Source organism: Trachurus trachurus (assembly GCF_905171665.1).
Source record: "Trachurus trachurus genome assembly, chromosome: 19".
Classification (NCBI taxonomy): domain Eukaryota; kingdom Metazoa; phylum Chordata; class Actinopteri; order Carangiformes; family Carangidae; genus Trachurus; species Trachurus trachurus.
This window is the reverse complement of record NC_139913.1, coordinates 9,652,915-9,671,037: the sequence shown is the minus strand read 5'-3', so window position 1 is coordinate 9,671,037 and position 18,123 is coordinate 9,652,915. Positions and strand designations below refer to the sequence as shown.

Sequence of the window (18,123 nt, the reverse complement as noted above, 5' to 3'; positions counted from 1 at the left end):
CGTGTGCAGCTGTTTGATAGTGTGAATACACAACAACACAATGGAAACGACATTCACCCATTCATACAGCACTGTTCCCTACACAGGTAGCACTTTACTACTTCTTCTTTCTGCTTCTGCTTCTTCTACTACGAAACAGACCCTTGTGGTCGTGGGTTTAAAGGAATAGTTCAACATTTTGGCAAATTGGCCCATTGCCATAATCCCTATAGTCATAGCAGTAGCAGTAGTGTTTTTGAGGCAAATGCAGAGGCTGCTTGCTGAAAAACTGCTCCCGACGGGAACGTGCATCAGCGGTTTTGCATGAATTTACCTCGAAAACAACTCTGTCTTGTAACGTTCTGTTATTATCTCATAGTGTGGTGAATGTGCAGGTCACAACTTGTCCACCAGAGCGTTTTGGAGTTGTTGGATTGTGTATTTGATGAATTTGATGAGGGAAACCAAGAAATCCCATGAGCCTCCGTAGCGTAGCTCTGAGCAGCTCGCCGCTCTGCTCCGCCGTTCTAAAAACAGCTTGCACCGACAATTAAAGGTATCAAACCTACGCCTAAAACTATAGGGATTATGGCAATGGGCCAATTTGCCAAAATGTTGAACTATCGCTTTAAATGACAGTTCACAGATGAACCCATGAACGTCAGGTTGATTCTGTCTTGGCCGTGGGCTTTCAACAGTTCACAGCACTTTTGATTCATGGGGTTATTTTTGTAGTTTTACCATAGAATGAAAAGGTTGGGGATTTTTTTTCTTTTAATTTTGACCTGATGATGGCGCCACTGGGAAAGTCTGGTAATCACCAAAGTTACTGGCAGAAAAAGAAAACAATGTTTCACTTTCAAACATTTCCTGTAACCGTGTCTCACCTCTCCGCCCCCTCAGGAAACCAGCAGCAGGTCTCAGTCTATTCTTTCCAATGGGAGAGATCAACGTTATCATCACCCTATAGCTACTCATCATACTTGGATCAGTTTTTCACAAACCAAAGATCCTACAAACACTTTGACTGAATTTTGAAATGGCAGGTTTTTTTTGTAGAGCCACACATCCGGAGATAATTAACTGTATTTGTGGCCCGTTTCTGTCATCACAGATCTTTTTTTTCTCCTCCTCTGCTGTTGGTTTTGGTCGGATTTCACTGCTGCAGTGATTTGTTCTTTCAGCACCGAATTTCACAGCCAGTCTACTCAGTATATGTGTAAAGACGTTTCATTAAGAGTAAAACATGTCAGCCTGCTGCCAGTGCTGCTAAAACCAACCCAGACTGTGAGACATTCATGAATACGCAAAGAAATATTAAACATTTAAAAAATATTAACATGAAATGTCGCCTTAAGGACACAGAAGGTTGTTTTTTTTCTTTTTTATCTCACCCTCCACACTCCTCCTGCGACTCTTATCTAACCACGCTCATAGGTCACTTAATAAATCACAGTTTGCACCTTTACAACCGCTTTGCACCTCTGAGTGTGTTACTATGTCTGCTGCTGTTATGTGTGCCACTCAGCTTGTGATGTTGTGCGCTGTGATCGCTGTTCATTAATGTGTGATCTAAGTTTTTTAAGCAGGCTACAGCGTGGAAGAAGCTCTTTTTTTTTTTTTTAGCTTTGTGGCCTAATTTTTGCAGCACTTTGATGTCAGCAGTTTCCCTCAGTTCACTCCAGCTCCTCTCACATATCCTCCTTCTCAGAGAAGATTACTGCGAGTCTCTGGTCACAGCCAGGTTAAATAAGGGGCGGTTGTAAGGCTGTGGGAATTTCAACCACTCCAACAAGGCTCAGGCGCGAGGGTGAGTGCATTAGGCGGGATCCGACTGTGGCAGTGGACAGCATATGAATCGCCCATGTAAGCTTTTATGCTCAGATAAAACACAGACACGGCGATAATGAGATTTCAATAAGAGCAGTTCCACTCCTCCTCCCGCAATCAGACTTTTCCCATTTCGCTCCCTTTTATTCACATTGTCCTCTCTGACCCAAATCCTCCTCTTCTTCCTCTTTTCATCCAAAACATCTTATTCTCGCATCTTCTTGAACATTTACTCACTCTCCCCCTCCCTCCTTCCTTCCCTCCCTCTGTCTCTGTACAGTGCCTCTGTCCTGCTCTGAGGGGTTCACTGAGTTGGGATACTACAACGGCACCGTGTCCCAGACGGACTCTGGCGCCCCCTGTCTGAAATGGACCGACTTTCCAGACTATGTCATGCAGTACCCGGGCCGAGGGCTGGGCGACCACAGCTTCTGCAGGAACCCGGACCGAGAGTCCAACCCCTGGTGTTTCTTCAGGCAAAACTCTGGAGCCATCGGCTGGGCCTACTGCGACTGCCACCAGGGTGCGTCCACAGGCGACCCGGATGTTTATTTATTCATTATTATTAAGCCTTTGTTTCGAACATGTAAGGTAGAATAAAAAAAGACTGACAGAAGACAAAACAAACAACAAGAAAAAAGCAACAAATAGTGATGAAAAACCAATTAAATAATACATTATATTCATCAACAGTCTTAACATGTTCGAAAGGGAATAGGAAGAAAGTTCAAAGTTATCTTTATTGTCCCTGTTGGGAAATTGATTTGCAGCCAGGAGGTCCAAAACACATAAAAACATCCAATACCCATAAATACACATAAAACACACACAGAACAATCAACCTCTGTTAAGAAAAACAGCACATATAACAACACATATACAACATAAGTAAAAAACTTGTCCTTTTCATCATATTATCCTCTAATAATTATTGTCAATATTACTTAACAAGATATCATGAATATAAATATATATGTATAAAATATAGAAATCTATTCGAAACCTCCAACACAGACCTATATACATTCATATTCAGCCAATATGCATCTATATACAACCCATATAGTCACATTCATGTGTTTCCTGAGCACTAACCCCCCTCATCTCTCTCTCTCTGTTTTTCTGTAGGTGCGGCTCGTCTGGTGGGCAGCTCGTCCTCCGGCAGCGGGCGGGTGGAGGTCTACCTGAACGGCCAGTGGGGGGCGGTTTGTGACTCCCACTGGACAGACAGAGACGCCAGTGTGATCTGCAGGCAGCTCGGCCTCGGGTAGGAAGGAGGAACAAAACCAAGTTTGATCTGTTGTAGTCACAAAGAATTTATACCAAGCTGTAAAAATATCTGAATTTGAAATATTGTATCATTAGATTATTATTAATTGAATGTGAAAGCAGCATTTTAGTCCTTTACCAGGTCAAGGTTGAGCTGATTTGTTACATGTATTATATTGCTAATCAATATCAGTCAGAATACTGAACACACTGTCTATCCCCACCATGCACACTACATTTTTATCTTATATTATCTTACTATTTAATATGTATTTACTTCCTTAATGCTACACTGAATTATTTTATCTTTTGGACATTCTTTTTTATTGCTGCACTGCTTCTCTTTAAATTGTTTTTGAATCGCTGCACAGTATCCCGTTTTTATGCACTTACTGTACATAAAAATGACAATAAAGTGAAATCTTTATCTTAATTTAATTTAATCTGGCTGTTACAAATTACCCAGAATCCCCAGTGACACCTTAACAACATTCAAGACAAAGAGGAAGCAAAAAAAATCTCATGTTAGCAGCTATTAATGTGAAACTAATTATCTATAGATACTGTAGATAGATAGATAGATAGATAGATAGATAGATAGATAGATAGATAGATAGATAGATAGATAGATAGATAGATAGATAGATAGATAGATAGATAGATAGATAGATAGATAGATAGATAGATAGATAGATAGATAGATAGATAGATAGATAGATAGATAGATACTTTTATTCATCCTGAGGGAAATTCACAACTTCCAGCAGTTTAGGATAAAAACATTAACATTAACAAAGCTTGCAATAAAATAAAGAAAAGAGTCATCAATCAATTTTCTGTTAATGAACTGTTTTTTTTTTTGTTTTTTTTCCTCCAACAGTGACATTGGCTCGGCGCTGCAGCACTCGCAGTTTGGCTCGGGCTCCGGCCTCTTTCACTACGAGCGTCTGGGTTGCCGCGGGGATGAGAACACCCTGAGCAAGTGCCGGAGCAGGACGTTCGTCACAGGTGACTGTAGCCATGGAAACGAGGCTGCAGTGGCGTGCGCGCCGCCAGAAGGTCAGTGTGACTTCTACAGCGTCATGATGGCAACCAGACCCGAATTACCGTCCCACGCACAGACAGACACACCTGAGAGACACAGACTGATTTTTATTATCTTAAATTATTGACACGAGTCCCGTTAATAAAAGCAGTTTAAAATGTAAATACAAATTCATTTTTGGGAGAGACGCTGATCTGCTTCGCTCTGTTTCTCAGGCAGCGGCCCTCCTCTGCGCCTGGTCGGAGGCGAGGAAGACTTTGAAGGTCGGGTGGAGGTGTTTCACGCCGGGAGGTGGGGCTCCGTCTGCGATGACCAGTGGGACGACAGAGATGCAGAAGTGGTGTGCAGGCAGCTCGGATTTGGGTACGGCCGGCGGTTTTTCACACCTTCACACTACAACAAGTTCACATATGTGATGATGTCGCTTCCTCTTTAGATCTAACGCTTCATCTGACACGTTCGTATGCGACAAAGTTACTAGGAGGAAGTTCCCCGCTCTTCTGTTGAGACATAGTGAAGTTTAGTAAGTCAGACTCGCTGTCAGAGGGTTTTACTGTCCACTTTCTGTTTTAGCATGACCCTCAAGACAAGACAGGACCAGAAGAGGAAATTACTTTGGTCATTTTGAGTAATATAAACGGGACTGGCCTCGCAGCTGTAGTATTTTCACTATAAATTACCGTAAATTCTCCAATAGAAGAGACAGGCGTCTAAATTTTATTTAACTTTGAACTAAACTTATGCTCAGCAAAGATGAGAAAATACTGTCAAATCATTCTGTTCTTACTGTTTATAAGAGTGAGAATAGAAGGAAAGATCCACATCTGGAGCACGCATTTTTGTTCAATGATAGATTCTTGAACAAAAACGAATATAAACGTCCACACGCTGCAGTTGGGAGTATGGATGGTATGAAATGAACTGATCATAGGTGACCTGATATCTGAGGTAAACACTGATTGGAAAATGACTGGAAATGCCCTTTAATTTTCAGGCCCGTTAAGAACTCTTGCATGAATTAAGCAGCTTAGAAACGGCCCAAACTGGCGATCGTGGGCTTTGGGAGGTTTTGCACATTCACAAGAACTTGAGACCGGTTTTTATTTGCTCAATCCTGGAGCCAGACCCGGCCCAGTACAGGAGGTCGGCGTCTTATTTGAGAATTTACGGTAGATAAACAAGAGCCGCCGCTCTTTTTAAAAGCCCAATAGTGAATAAAACTGAGGTATTTCCTGAATCTCTTGAGTGAGAAATCGTTAGTGAGCTGGAATATTTCGGCTTCGAGGCAGACCACTTGGGTGTCGTTGGGTTGATTTAGTGAAAAACCACAGAAGGATTTTAGGGAAAACGCTGTCTGAGTCGGTGTTTCCTCCTCATGCACAACCCTGCAGAGGAGGTTTAACATCCCACACGACTCCGAGTGTCAAATAGTGATGAAATCGTAGCTGTGAAGAGTCAGATACACTTCCATGTTGAACACGAGGTTGTATTTCATCTCCTCAAACAGCGGGGGACACCTCACCATCTGCGTTTGTGTCTCTAAATAATAGATGTCTTGATGCTGATGCATTTGGTTCTCACACAGCTGCACACAGGCACCGAGGTATTTTGACAATTGAAGACAAAATGAACCAAAAATGATTTGTGTTTTCCCACCGGGATATTTTCTTTTTGCTACAATACAAGTGTGGCAAACATTTAAACATTTCTCATGCTCTCAACCATCAAAACAACTCCCCCCTCCCAATGGGCATGTGAAATAAAGTCTCCTACAAATATGATTGTTGACAACAAAACATCCATCTACTCAAAGTTTCCTACTGTATGTGACAGGAGTGACAGCAGCACACAGAGAAAACTTGTCTTTTCTTCCCTCTTTTATTGATTTCTGAGGCTGTTTTCCTCCAAAATGTTGAATTTAAATAATAATAACAAATTGTAGATGTGTAGGGAGTTCAGCTTGCATTGGCCCACAGTGTATATTTTATGTTCCTACTTTGTTTTTATCAAAGCTTTTATTATTTTCAGCCGTAACAACTTAATCTGCACACAGCAGCAGAAGAAATACATGGACACACGAGAACAAAACAAACGTTGCATTTTGGTTATCAATAAATCATCACCACATGAATGCAACAGCATCTTTGCAAGAGCTATTTATTATTTATTTGGATGAGTTTGACTTCTTTTTCTTTTAGATATAGTCCTTATTTAGAAACTATATGCATTTTTTTTTTATTATTGTGGATAGTCGCACAAGTGGGTCAGACTTCAACTTTGGTAATTCCCTGATTTTTCAAGCGTTTTCAGTGAATATTGAAATTGACATCAATGGGATGGATTTCAGATTTTTTTAATTTATACAGTAGTAATGATGAATGAATGAATTTGATTTCTCAACTTTTCCTCCAGATCTTTCATTCAGTCAAAAATGCACCAAATTCCAAATTACTGCACATTTAGCAAATTACTCTTTATTTTATCAATTAGTAGTATTAGTATTTCAGGATACTGGGTTACACTTTATAATAAGTACACACTATTAGCATTAGTTAAGCATTAATAAATACTGAATTCATCATTTATAACACATGAATACTCATTAGTATGTAGTTTATAAATACAATTAGTGCTGAGCAATGATGAGTAAAACATTTTAAACTGTTTATAAACTACATACTAATGAGTAATCATGTGTTATAAATGATGAATTCAGTATTTAATGCTTAACTAAAGCTTAATAGTGTGTACTTATTATAAAGCGTTACCAGATACTGTTGTGGACGGCAGCTCAAGATGCCAGTGAGCTGTGATCTGTGCACAGCCGACGACAGTGTGGCTTATTGTCGCCGCCATAAAGCCAGAACAATGTTGCTATGAATCTTTGGATCCTGTAGATCAGCCTGTCACATCTATAAAATCAATAGACAGAAATAAGATACATGTCAAGTGCAGCTTCGAGTGGCTTCTCAATCTCTACAAGACACAAAACCTTCTGTGAGAGTGAGTTAATGCTGTTTGTGTGTGTGTGTTGCAGGGGGGTGGCGAAGGCCTGGTCCTGGGCTCACTTCGGTCAGGGCTCAGGCCCGATCCTGCTGGACGCCGTCAAGTGCACAGGAAACGAGCTGTTCCTGGATCAGTGTCCCCACGGGGACTGGGAGCAGCACAACTGTGACCACATGGAGGACGCAGGGGTCTCCTGCAGCCCTTATACAGGTGCATCTACTGTACACACACACACACACACACTATATACTCTGTACCCAGCGGTCGGCTTATAGAGCCGCTATTTATAGCCCCGAACATCAATAAATCATTACCACATGAAGCAGCAACATCCTCTGTGTGACAGGCAGAAACAGGATTAAAGGCAATAAAGAAGAAAGTTATCTACTGGCATGAAACAGCAGCTACAATTCAGCAAACTAATCTGAGATTAATAATTAATCTGGAAATTAAACATTAAGGTTAATGTTAATGGCAAAGGCAGCATCTGTAACATGTAAAATGTAATCTGTGCCTTGTGGTTGCACCGTCAAGTCAAGTGGATCCGCCTTTAATTACATTTACATTCCCAGAGGAGTTAATGATGTCGTCGACTCGCGTGACACTGTTTTTCAGATGGCGTGGTGCGGCTGGTGGGAGGAGACAGTCCCTGGGAGGGTCGGGTCGAAGTTTTCCACAACGGGGACTGGGGGACGGTGTGTGACGACCACTGGAACCAGCAGCACGCAGAGGTGGTCTGCAGACAGCTGGGATACAGGTACGAATACACCGTATGACCCCCAACACCCAGACTCCAGGTCGGTTTCACATTAAAAGTCCTCCTGCAAAAGACGATTTGGATTTGACTCATGGGGGATTAAGTAGAAAATAAACACAGAGGAAGTTTTGTGTTTGGATTAACCGTGGAACAAGGGAGGAAATTAGAAATAAGAGCCTGTCCCATCTTGTTAAAACACACACACCGTGGCAGATTAGCTGAGTCGCTAAACTCTAAGTAAATTTACTTAAAGATTAACCTGGCGGCCGTGGAACATTGTGTCTTCTTCACTGACCTCCGCTGATTTAACTTCAGTCACCTGGCTGCAGTGATGAACGTGTGTCTTCAATGACACTGGGTGGAGTTATAGCTGCAGCTTGAATCCCTGCAGTTTGTGCATCCAAAGAGAAACATACTGTATGAGCCACAAAATGTTTTATTATCATTATTATAAGTTTTAATTTGTAGTAGTTGATTTAAAAGCAACTGAAATGTACTGTTCACTGTCTAAAACAACTCCGTCTCGTAACGTTCTGTTATTATCTCATAGCGTGGTGAATGTGCAGGTCACAACTTGTCCACCAGAGCGTTTTGGAGTTGTTGGATTGTGTATTTGATGAGTTTGATGAGGGAAACCAAGAAATCCCACTAGCCTCCGTTGCGTAGCTCTGAGCAGCTCACGGCTCTGCTCCGCTGTTCTAAAAATAGCTTGCACCGACAATTAAAGGTAACAAACCTACTCCTACAGACTACAGATGGAAATTAGCTGGGAGCTAAATCTGGTGCAACCATCTTTTCATGTTTTCCTTTAAATGATTAATGTAATTGCACATTGTCCCTTATTAAACTAATAAACTAAAACTAAAAACTAAACTAAACCTAAAACTATAGGGATTATGGCAATGGGCCAATTTGCCAAAATGTTGAACTACAGTATCCCTTTAATGTAAAGCACTTTGTGATTTTATATCTGCGAAAGGTGCTATATAAATAAAGTTTACTTATTTTCTTACTTACTTATCTTGCGTAACTTAAGATACACTGCAGCACATTTATGTCATTACAATCATATTATTTATTGTTAACTGCAGTGATGTCGGTGTAGATATGTAACAAGGAGGTTGCAGAGTTTTGTTTTCTACTTTCTCTTGTCTTCAGTGGACATCTGGGGCTGAAAGACAAAGTCTGGATGTTTTGTCTTGTTGCTCTGATTAAAGTCTGGAGCCTGTTTATTTCCCTGGAGCGACTCTGATGTATTGAACATTAACAATTTGAAGTTACAGAGAAAATACACATTAATAACATCGACCTTAGTTTTAATATCATAAAGTCTGAACAACTGGGATTCCCTCGTGTCGTTCTGAGCGTTTTCAACTTGAACTCTTTAACTTCTCCTCCACCCTCAGGGGTCACGCTGAGGTCGTGACAGACGGGACGTTCGGCGAGGGCGTCGGTCTGATCCTCCTGGACGACGTCAACTGCGAGGGATCGGAGACGTCCCTGCTGGACTGTCGCCACGGCATCTGGGGACGGACCGACTGCTCCCACAGCGAGGACGTCGGCGTTCGCTGCCGAGGACGATCCAACCACGAGACCAACGAGGTGCCGGTGATCGCACCTTCGACAGGTAGAAAAGAGACGCCTGGTTCAAACTGCTCCGTTATTATTTGTTTTTTATTTCATTTTTCTAACCTTTATCCATCCAGGATCGTTTCACAGCGTTGCTCTTAACGCTTTGCTCAACATCTGTTTGCACGTTCGTTCACACCTCGAAGCCTCTGGTTGTAACAGTTGTAGCTGTTTTTTTAATTTCTTTTTCCTCAAACTGTCGTTCAGTCACAAGCTCTGCTACAACCAGCACCGCTGCAATGTGACTCATTTCCTGTCTCAGAATTGAAACATTTAGAGTCATTATCTTTTCAGTATTATCTTTTTGTCCAGAACTGAAAGTTAAGTAAAATGATTAAAAGGTTAAATCCACATTTAATGAATCATGCACATAATTAGCTCTGTTAAAAAGGTCATGGATTCACCAGTCTTCTGTTTATCTATCAGCAGGATTAGATAAATACTTAACTATCAGTGAACTTGGAGGGACCAGGAACCCAGACCCAGATCATTTACTGTGACTTTGAACATCTGGTGCAGGTTGACTGAAGTTGACTTTTTACTCAGGTTCAATAGAAAGATAGAAAGACAGAAACTGATCCCTTGGGGGAAATCCCTTCTGGAAATTTTGGTTCCAGTAGTTGCAGCACCATATGATAAAAGAGAAAAGGGAAAGAAGAATACGCAGAAACAAAAAACACAATTCTAACAAAAAATAGTGCCAAATATAAATATCAATATGGTCCAGCAAACACACACATACTGTACAAATGTAGCAGTAGTTGCATCGTCCCTAAGTGACTTATTAATTAAATGACCAGGAAATGTATTTAAAAACTAAATAAACAGTGAGTCTTGTGTGTGATGTGATGTGATTCTTGTCTCTAATGACATTTTCAGACAGTTTTCAGTGCAGCAATCAGGACGATTTCCTCCACAGCTGAGTATCCTGTGCGTCAGCAGAGAATAAACTCGACTGCAGCTGTGCAACATTTTAGAGACTTCTTGTTCCCCGGAAAGTAATTACAGTGAAATCAGAGGAAGAAAGGAATCAGACTATTATTTAACTGCACGGTAGATTTTTTTTTTTTATTTAGTAGTTTATTTATAGTGCACATCAATAAACATTTCTATAGATGCACCAGAGTTATTAGCCAACAAGGGTATTTTTCGTCTGTAGTCTCTGGAAGGATGTTACACTGTCATCCTAAAAACACAATATAAGAGAAAGGAGGTTCATGCTAACAATAAAATGAGAAAAAAATGTTAATAACATACAATACAATACAATACAATACAATACAATAAATCTTTATTATCTATATCGATGTAGATGCACACCATGGTGGAAAATTGCCTTTGGCTCACAGTATAAAAGATACAAATTTCATCTTTTTTCACACAGTAAAAAAGTTAAGAACACAGTTTAAAAACACAATTAAACAAATAAAATAAATAAATATAGGAAGAAAAATAAGTATAGTAGACAGCAAACATTATGAAGCACTAAACATTCATGCACAGCAAGAACACAGACATAAAAAAACATGCATGGTATACAATGTTGGAGATGTTTGGAGATTCTGCAACTGCGTTTCATTTTCCCACCCAAAGGCCAAGCCGTCCCTGCAGAGGGATCATCTAATGCCAGACTGCATCCATCCATCCGTTCATTCATGCATCTGGCCAGGAAACCAGTTCTGTATCGTTCCCTTATTGTGAAACCACCTGTGTATGAGTGAGTGTGTGTGTGTGTGTGTGTATCAGTCCATGGTTTAAATGCCACATGTTGACAGCAGAGGGAACAGAGCGTTGTTTACTGTCTCAGCGCTCCAGAGGTCCTGCGCCTCCTGTCGACACACACTCTCCATTAGAATGAGAATAGAGGCTGAGTAAAGACGCGCCGGGCTGCGATGACATTTACCGCTGTCAGCAGACATGAAACTCCGCCTCAGTGTGAGCAGAGAGGAGGCGATGTAGATGCACAGACATGAATATCAATGAGAGATGTTGGTTTTTCTTTCCTTTTTTCCCCTCTGTCAGGTCCCCTGGTGCGTCTGGTGGGCGGCAGCAGCAGCAGGAAGGAGGGTCGAGTCGAGGTGTATCTCCATGGAGACTGGGGGAGTATTTGCGACTCGGGCTGGAACGACCTGAACGCAGCCGTCGTGTGCAGACAGCTCGGACACAGGTAAAAAGAAAGGTTGGTCTGGGGTGTTGATGATGACACGTCAGGGTTCCCGCCCTTTTCTTGGAATCATTTTCCAGGACTTTTTAAGCTGCTACAGTCTGACAGACACGTTATCACACCAAACACTAATACTATATATCCCCCGTCCCATTCATGCTTTGGAGAGGTGTTCTTTTCGACAATTGTACCTTATTCTGTACATTTAACCAGTTTGTTTCTATGTTTATTCCTCTCTCACCCCCAGAAGTCTGATTTAAAGATGTGCAGTCTAAGGCTCTAACTTATCTATGAAATTATCTCTGACATGCTTAGAAATTATGACAGATTTATCATAGAACAGAAACATGTTGTTTTTGTCTTTAAACCAGGCCCACTACAGCTGCTCCCCTATCTGTCACTCAGCAGAGGAGACATGAAGCCTAGTTTTCTCACTTGTCATTTCTTTGGAAAATAAATCCTTGGTGGGGTCTGAAAAAGTCAAACAGAGCTCTGGTAGCTGATGTCACAATGTGATAGATAATTTTCCAGGACATTTGGCATTTTTCTCATTTTCCATGTGTTTTCCATGACTGGAAAATCAACCAGTCAACCATTTTCCAGGTTCTCCAGGTTTTCGTGCGTGTGCGGATAAAACAAAGATCGCCCAAAACAAGGTTTCAATGATAAACCAACATTTATTATAACAAAATCCAGTTCCTTTGTAAACAAACGTTCTAATGCAAACCAAAAATAAAACAAACTTTTTTCTTATGGTGGTGGACACGACAAGAAACGACACGTCAGACACGGTCAAAAACTGTTTGCCTTTCGACCAGCAACACCTGGCACTGATTGTCCTTTGTTCCAATAACCCCCTGTGTCCCGTTGTGCATTACATCACTTCCTGTATCAACGGAAGTTTACCAAAATAAAACACAAAAATAAACAGAATAAATGAAATGGCTCCTGCACAGGTTAACGAAAGAAAAAATAAAAATAAGGCAGAAAAACTCAGATTCACTTCCTCCCAAAACATCTCTGTGAGTGTGTTTCTGTTATTTTTTTCCAGTGGGGGAGCGGTCGCCGCCGGGGGGTTCGGTCAGGGGAAAGGGCCGATCCACCTGGACCGGGTGAGGTGCACGGGGAAGGAGGAGTTCCTGGGAGAGTGTCCGTCGCTGGGTCAGAGCGTCCAGGGCTGCAGGCGCAGGGAGGACGCGGGCGTGCGGTGCGACGTGGCGCTGCAGGAGTCGACGGTTCAGGTGAAACCTCAGGAGCTGAGCTGCGGGCGGAGGAAGCTGGTGGAGGAGGACGACAAGAGGAGGGAGCAGGGAGAGGAGAACATGCTCAGGTAACGACGAGGACGGAGTGAGGCTGAGACTCAAATAACACAACAATACAGAATACAATCAAACACACGGCAATGATTTATGGTTTATTTGAATTAAATCAAATGTATTTACCACCCACTGCATTATTGATGTGCCTCTTCGTTCCCATTAAGTACAATGCACGCAGATAAACCACAGGGATCTGCACCATAGAGATCTTCACACTAGACTTTCATTCATCTTAGTTGTTTTTGTATTTTAGTGGTAACACAAAAAATGCAGTTAAATGTGCTGTCAGTGTAGTAAACATGTTGAATAAAGGTCAAAGTCACGTTTATTTACATGTATAGCACCTTATAAACAACCTAGGTTGACCAAGGTGCTTTACATAAAATAAATAGCAATAAAATACTATAATACATTTAAAAATAAATACAATTTCAACAAAAAACTGAGATAAATACAAAACCATTCAGCACACAGAACAAGTTTTCAGTTCTCTGAGTGGGTGGTAACTCAGCTTTGATCCATCACTGTACGCACAACCATCAAAAACTCACGTGTATTAAAAAAGACGGACTTTGATCGACTCTCTCTCTCTCAGGACCACGTGGCCGTGGCAGGTGTCGGTGTGGCTGCAGTCCCAAGAAAAAGACGGCGGTCCTCTCTGCAGCGGCACCCTGATCAGCCCCTGCTGGGCCCTGACCTCCGCTCACTGTGTCAGCAGGTAAACCTAACGCCGAGCCATGAATCAGTTTCTACACTTTAAAGGAGACATATTATTCCACTTTTCCACAACTTAAAATAGTTCCCAGGTGTATAAAGACATATCTGTGACATGCTTTGGTCAAAATACCCCAAGGATTTTTTTTTTCATCCGCTCAAAACAGCCCAGTTCAATACGGCTGGTTTCAGTGCCTGTCCCTTTAAATGCAAACAAGCCACTGCTCACTCCACCTCACCCCTTCTACTGGTACCAGTTCTCACAGGTAGGGGTGGTATTATGCAAATTCGAAAACTAATGACATCATTGGATGACAACTGAGGGAACAGCTCGTAAAACCACATGGATTTCAACCACAGGCCAGAAGCCAAGACAAACACCCAGATACTTGTTAAAGAGCCTTCAAGAAGTGATATTTGAATTGAATTGAATTGAATTCCTTTATTGTCATTCATACCAAGGTATAAACGAAATTCAAATGCAAACCTCCATGTGGTTAAAAACATCAATGAAGATAAAAAAGAAAGACACACAATCAACAACAATAAGACAATAAAATTCAGTATTGCACAGTCTCTAAAGTGCAGCAGTCAATTTTTAAAGTGCAGTCAGTGTTGTTTCCATAATATGTCTCCTTTAAGGTGGCTAACACCTGTAAATCCACCTTAAATGTGTTCCTTCACTCTCTCTATCTCTCTGTTCTCCAGGTTTGGTAGCGATGCGTCCAGGTACGTGGTGCGTGTGGGGGGGTCGGAGCAGACCCTCGTCCCGGAGCAGGTGGTCGTTCACAGGAAGTACAAGGGGCAGAGCGGAGGTCACGACCTGGCTTTGCTGAAGCTGCCCAGCACCAAGGGTCACTGCCTGACCTTTGACCCCAACACTAACGCAGCATGCCTTCCTGCCGCAGACACAGCTTCGGGAGGAATCGTGCCATCCTCTTGTGTTGTCATGGTTACTACTGGCTGGACGGGACCAGGTATGTGTGGGGTTTTTTTTTTTCTTCTTCCCTCTGGAGTATTTTTCATACCAACATCACAACGTATCTAAAAATATGTGTCAGATGCAGCAGCGGTGCAGCGAAGGATTTGCACCAGATTTCATCAGATCCACTTTATAAATAAATATTGAGCCTTTGATATCAATAACGAATAAACAATAATAAATAATAAATGGAAGATTTTGAACTTGTGACAGGTTTCTGCTGCCTACATCCTGATATGACAATCAGGAGAAATTAAAATGTATATAGAGACAGTGTGTTATTGTAGCTGAGAAAAGCAGGAAATCTTCACATGTAAGAGGAGTTGTTTTCAAGGTAAATTCATGCAAAACAACTGGTGCACGTTTCAGTCGGGGGCAGTTTTTCGGCAAGCAATCTCTGCATTTACCTCTACAACAACTCTGTCTCGTAACATTCTGTTATTATCTCATAGCGTGGTGAATGTGCAGATCACAACTTGTCCACCAGAGCGTTTTGGAGTTGTTGGATTGTGTATTTGATGAGTTTGATGAGGGAAACCAATAAATCCCATTAGCCTCCGTAGCGTAGCTCTGAGCAGCTCGCGGCTCTGCTCCACCGTTCTAAAAATAGCTTGCACCGACAATTAAAGGTAACAAACCTACTCCTAAAACTATAGGGATTGTGGCAATGGGCCAATTTGCCAAAATGTTGAACTATCCCTTTAAATATAAGCCATAATCATTACAATTTAAAAAAATTAAGACATGAAAGGTTTCATTCTGTGTGTAATGAATCTATATAATGTATTAGTTTGACTTTTTGAATTGAATTACTGACATAAATAAACATTTCCATGATGTTCTAGTTTATTGAGATGCACCTGCGTCTCGGCAGAAAAGAAACGTTCATGTTCCTCAGAGTTTCATCTTTACAACTCTTTATAACTTCATACACTCGATTAGATACAGACACTAGAGAGGAGAGAGGAAACGAGGGAGATGAGGACGATACAAAGATCCATGTTTGAGTTCATCGTCGGTCTCTGAACCTCTAAACTCTGATGCTGTGATGAGTTTCTGGTTTCTCCTGCGGCGCCCTCATGTGGTTTAAAGTGAAAAAGCATCAACAGCCTCTGATTCATCTTCCTTCATCAGTGTGAACTCTGGATATTAATTAATTTAATATATGTTGGCATGCCGCTGATTAATTAGATTAATAATTACCAGAATTGTTAATTAACTAATTAATTGATCACTTCTGTGATGTCGCCTCTCTTCTCTCTCTCCAGACTCCGTCCTTGCGTCCTGGGTCCCTCTGATGTCGTCATGGCAATGCAAGAAGCGCTACGGCGACAGCTTCTCCAGCCACGGCACGCTGTGCGCCGGCAGCCCCCCGGACACCAGCCTCCTCCACGGCGACGGTTGTCAGGGCAACTCCGGCGGCGGGCTGGTGTGTCAGCGGGAGTCGGGCCGATGGGTCGTGACGGGGGTCGTCGCCGGGGGTTACAGCTGCTCCGACCCCGCCTCCCCGGCGCTCTACACGCGCGTCAGCCGCTTCAGGAGCTGGATCGACGAGGTCACCGACACACACGAGCAGCAGCAGCGTCCCGATGAGGAGGCGGCGACCACGCACACGCAGCCACGGGAAGATCTGACGCACAACGACCTGACGGGCAAAGATAAATACTTCCACACACACGGCTCCACGCTCAAACACACACACGAGCAGCAGCAACAACAACAACAACAACAACAAGAAGAGACGAATGAAATCGGCGAGATTAAACTGAAACACACGCACGCTCGTCACTCACACACCACACACCACGCAGCGGGGGAGTCAGACACACACACACGAATCCTGGTCTGATCGAGGCCGCGCCATTGGCTAACCATCTGTGCCATGTGACCGCCTGAGGAGGAAGAAGAGGAGGGGGGTTAAAGAAAGACGAAACTTAACTTTGAAAGCAAAAAGAAAAGAAAGATGCTCTTTAGCTTAAGTCAGTTACAAAAAAAAAAAAAAAAAAAAACGGAAAAAATAGCGGACGTCTCTGTGCTCATTTCAAATCTGAACTCGGTGTTGTGAATCCCAAGTGTTTACGGTTGCTAAGCGTCAGACGAGCAAGTGTGGGCAGCAGCAGACCCCTCCCATACTGGCAGCGTGGGTGTGTGTGTGGGTGATGATGATGATGATTGTGTGTGTGTGTGTGTGTGTGTGTGTGGTGAAGCTGCAGCCACGACAACGACTGATGGGGTCGACCACCGTGTCGTCGAGCCCCCCCCCCCGGCGGAGATTTATGGGGGCGTGCTGATGATCACTGATACTGAAAATCAACAAAAAACACACAAAAAAAACAAAAAAAAAATCAGCATGGCATGTTTTTTAAAGGACAATACCGTAAAAGCATCTAAAAAACATCCGAGCGGACATTTTCGAAGACGGTCACACAGGAAAATCTATGCTAAAAATTCACCTATTGATTGATTAATGATTAATGTGTCTGCTGTAACGAGAACTAATATATAAAGGCTGACTGCAAACCATCGCCGCCCCTCCTCCTCCCTCTGAGATTATCATTAGTGTAGATTAACTCCTAAAACTAAAACTCAGACGTGGGTGACGTTGCTTATTCTTTCAGACAGGGCTCCTCTCTTCAGGCTGTTGTCTTAATATAAACCTTTACTGATGAAAAGTGCTGTTGCTCATTTAGACCCATGACTAAGCTACTCAACTCGGGACCACATCAGTGCTTTTGCATGTTTTTCTTTCTTTCTTGCCAACTAACCAACCAACTTAACTAACGATGCTGAGAATAATAATGACATCAAATACATCACACACAGAAACGCATGTGGGAATCGGATGCACAACTGTTGTTGCCAGGTCCCAATTATAAGCTGTGAGTAAATCAATGCAAAAGACGACAGGGAAATAAAAAACGATGGAGCCACATGTCAGAAGTAATTGTTAGTGTGGCTCAAATAATTTAGTTAATATTCAAGTCATTAATTGTCATCTATACCAAATGTTTACGTTTATTTGAATAGTTTTTTTCTATTACAAATGACACGCTAACATTTAAATTCCTACCAATTCAATGTTACAGTAGGAAAATTAACTTAATTTAAACCAGTATCTGCATTTACCTTTATTTTGGTGCGTATTTATTTGCCTATATGGTTCCGACATAATCTTTTTTGGAATGTGACAGTATTTAGGAATCTACCGTTAATTGCAAAAACAAGTTATCATGACATCCCTAGCTACGGCCTGTCAAAACAAACTGATTTCAGTATTTAACTGTTCGCTCTTATTGCCTTTTTATTTATTAACCTTCATCTTAAGAAACTTCCCTCCCTGTAGATAGTAATTATTAATCTTCCTCAACCTGCAAACACATCAGGAGACTCCATCTATAATATAAAGGCCAGTGCTTTCATTGTTGAGGG

At 42.0% G+C, this 18,123-nt stretch overlaps 1 protein-coding gene across 1 annotated transcript; it reads left to right on the top strand.

The window, feature by feature from the left end:
• Positions 1 to 453: 453 nt before the first annotated feature.
• Positions 454 to 17,568, top strand: LOC311003021 (neurotrypsin-like). Its single transcript, XM_083994679.1, has 12 exons — positions 454 to 2,332; positions 2,938 to 3,076; positions 3,959 to 4,137; positions 4,339 to 4,486; positions 7,161 to 7,339; positions 7,745 to 7,886; positions 9,293 to 9,513; positions 11,538 to 11,682; positions 12,731 to 13,009; positions 13,594 to 13,716; positions 14,421 to 14,689; positions 15,963 to 17,568. The coding sequence occupies exons 1-12, from the start codon at positions 2,203 to 2,205 to the stop codon at positions 16,541 to 16,543; spliced, it is 2,535 nt and encodes an 844-aa protein (XP_083850805.1). The 5' UTR covers positions 454 to 2,202; the 3' UTR covers positions 16,544 to 17,568.
• The last annotated feature ends 555 nt before the right edge of the window (positions 17,569 to 18,123 follow it).

Coding starts and splice junctions, on each gene's coding strand:
- LOC311003021 (XM_083994679.1), top strand. CDS start 2,203: ATGCAGTACCCGGGCCGAGGGCTGGGCGACCACAGCTTCTGCAGGAAC. Junction 7,887..9,292: donor TGCAGACAGCTGGGATACAG/GTACGAATACAC, acceptor CTCCACCCTCAG/GGGTCACGCTGAGGTCGTGA. Junction 11,683..12,730: donor TGCAGACAGCTCGGACACAG/GTAAAAAGAAAG, acceptor ATTTTTTTCCAG/TGGGGGAGCGGTCGCCGCCG.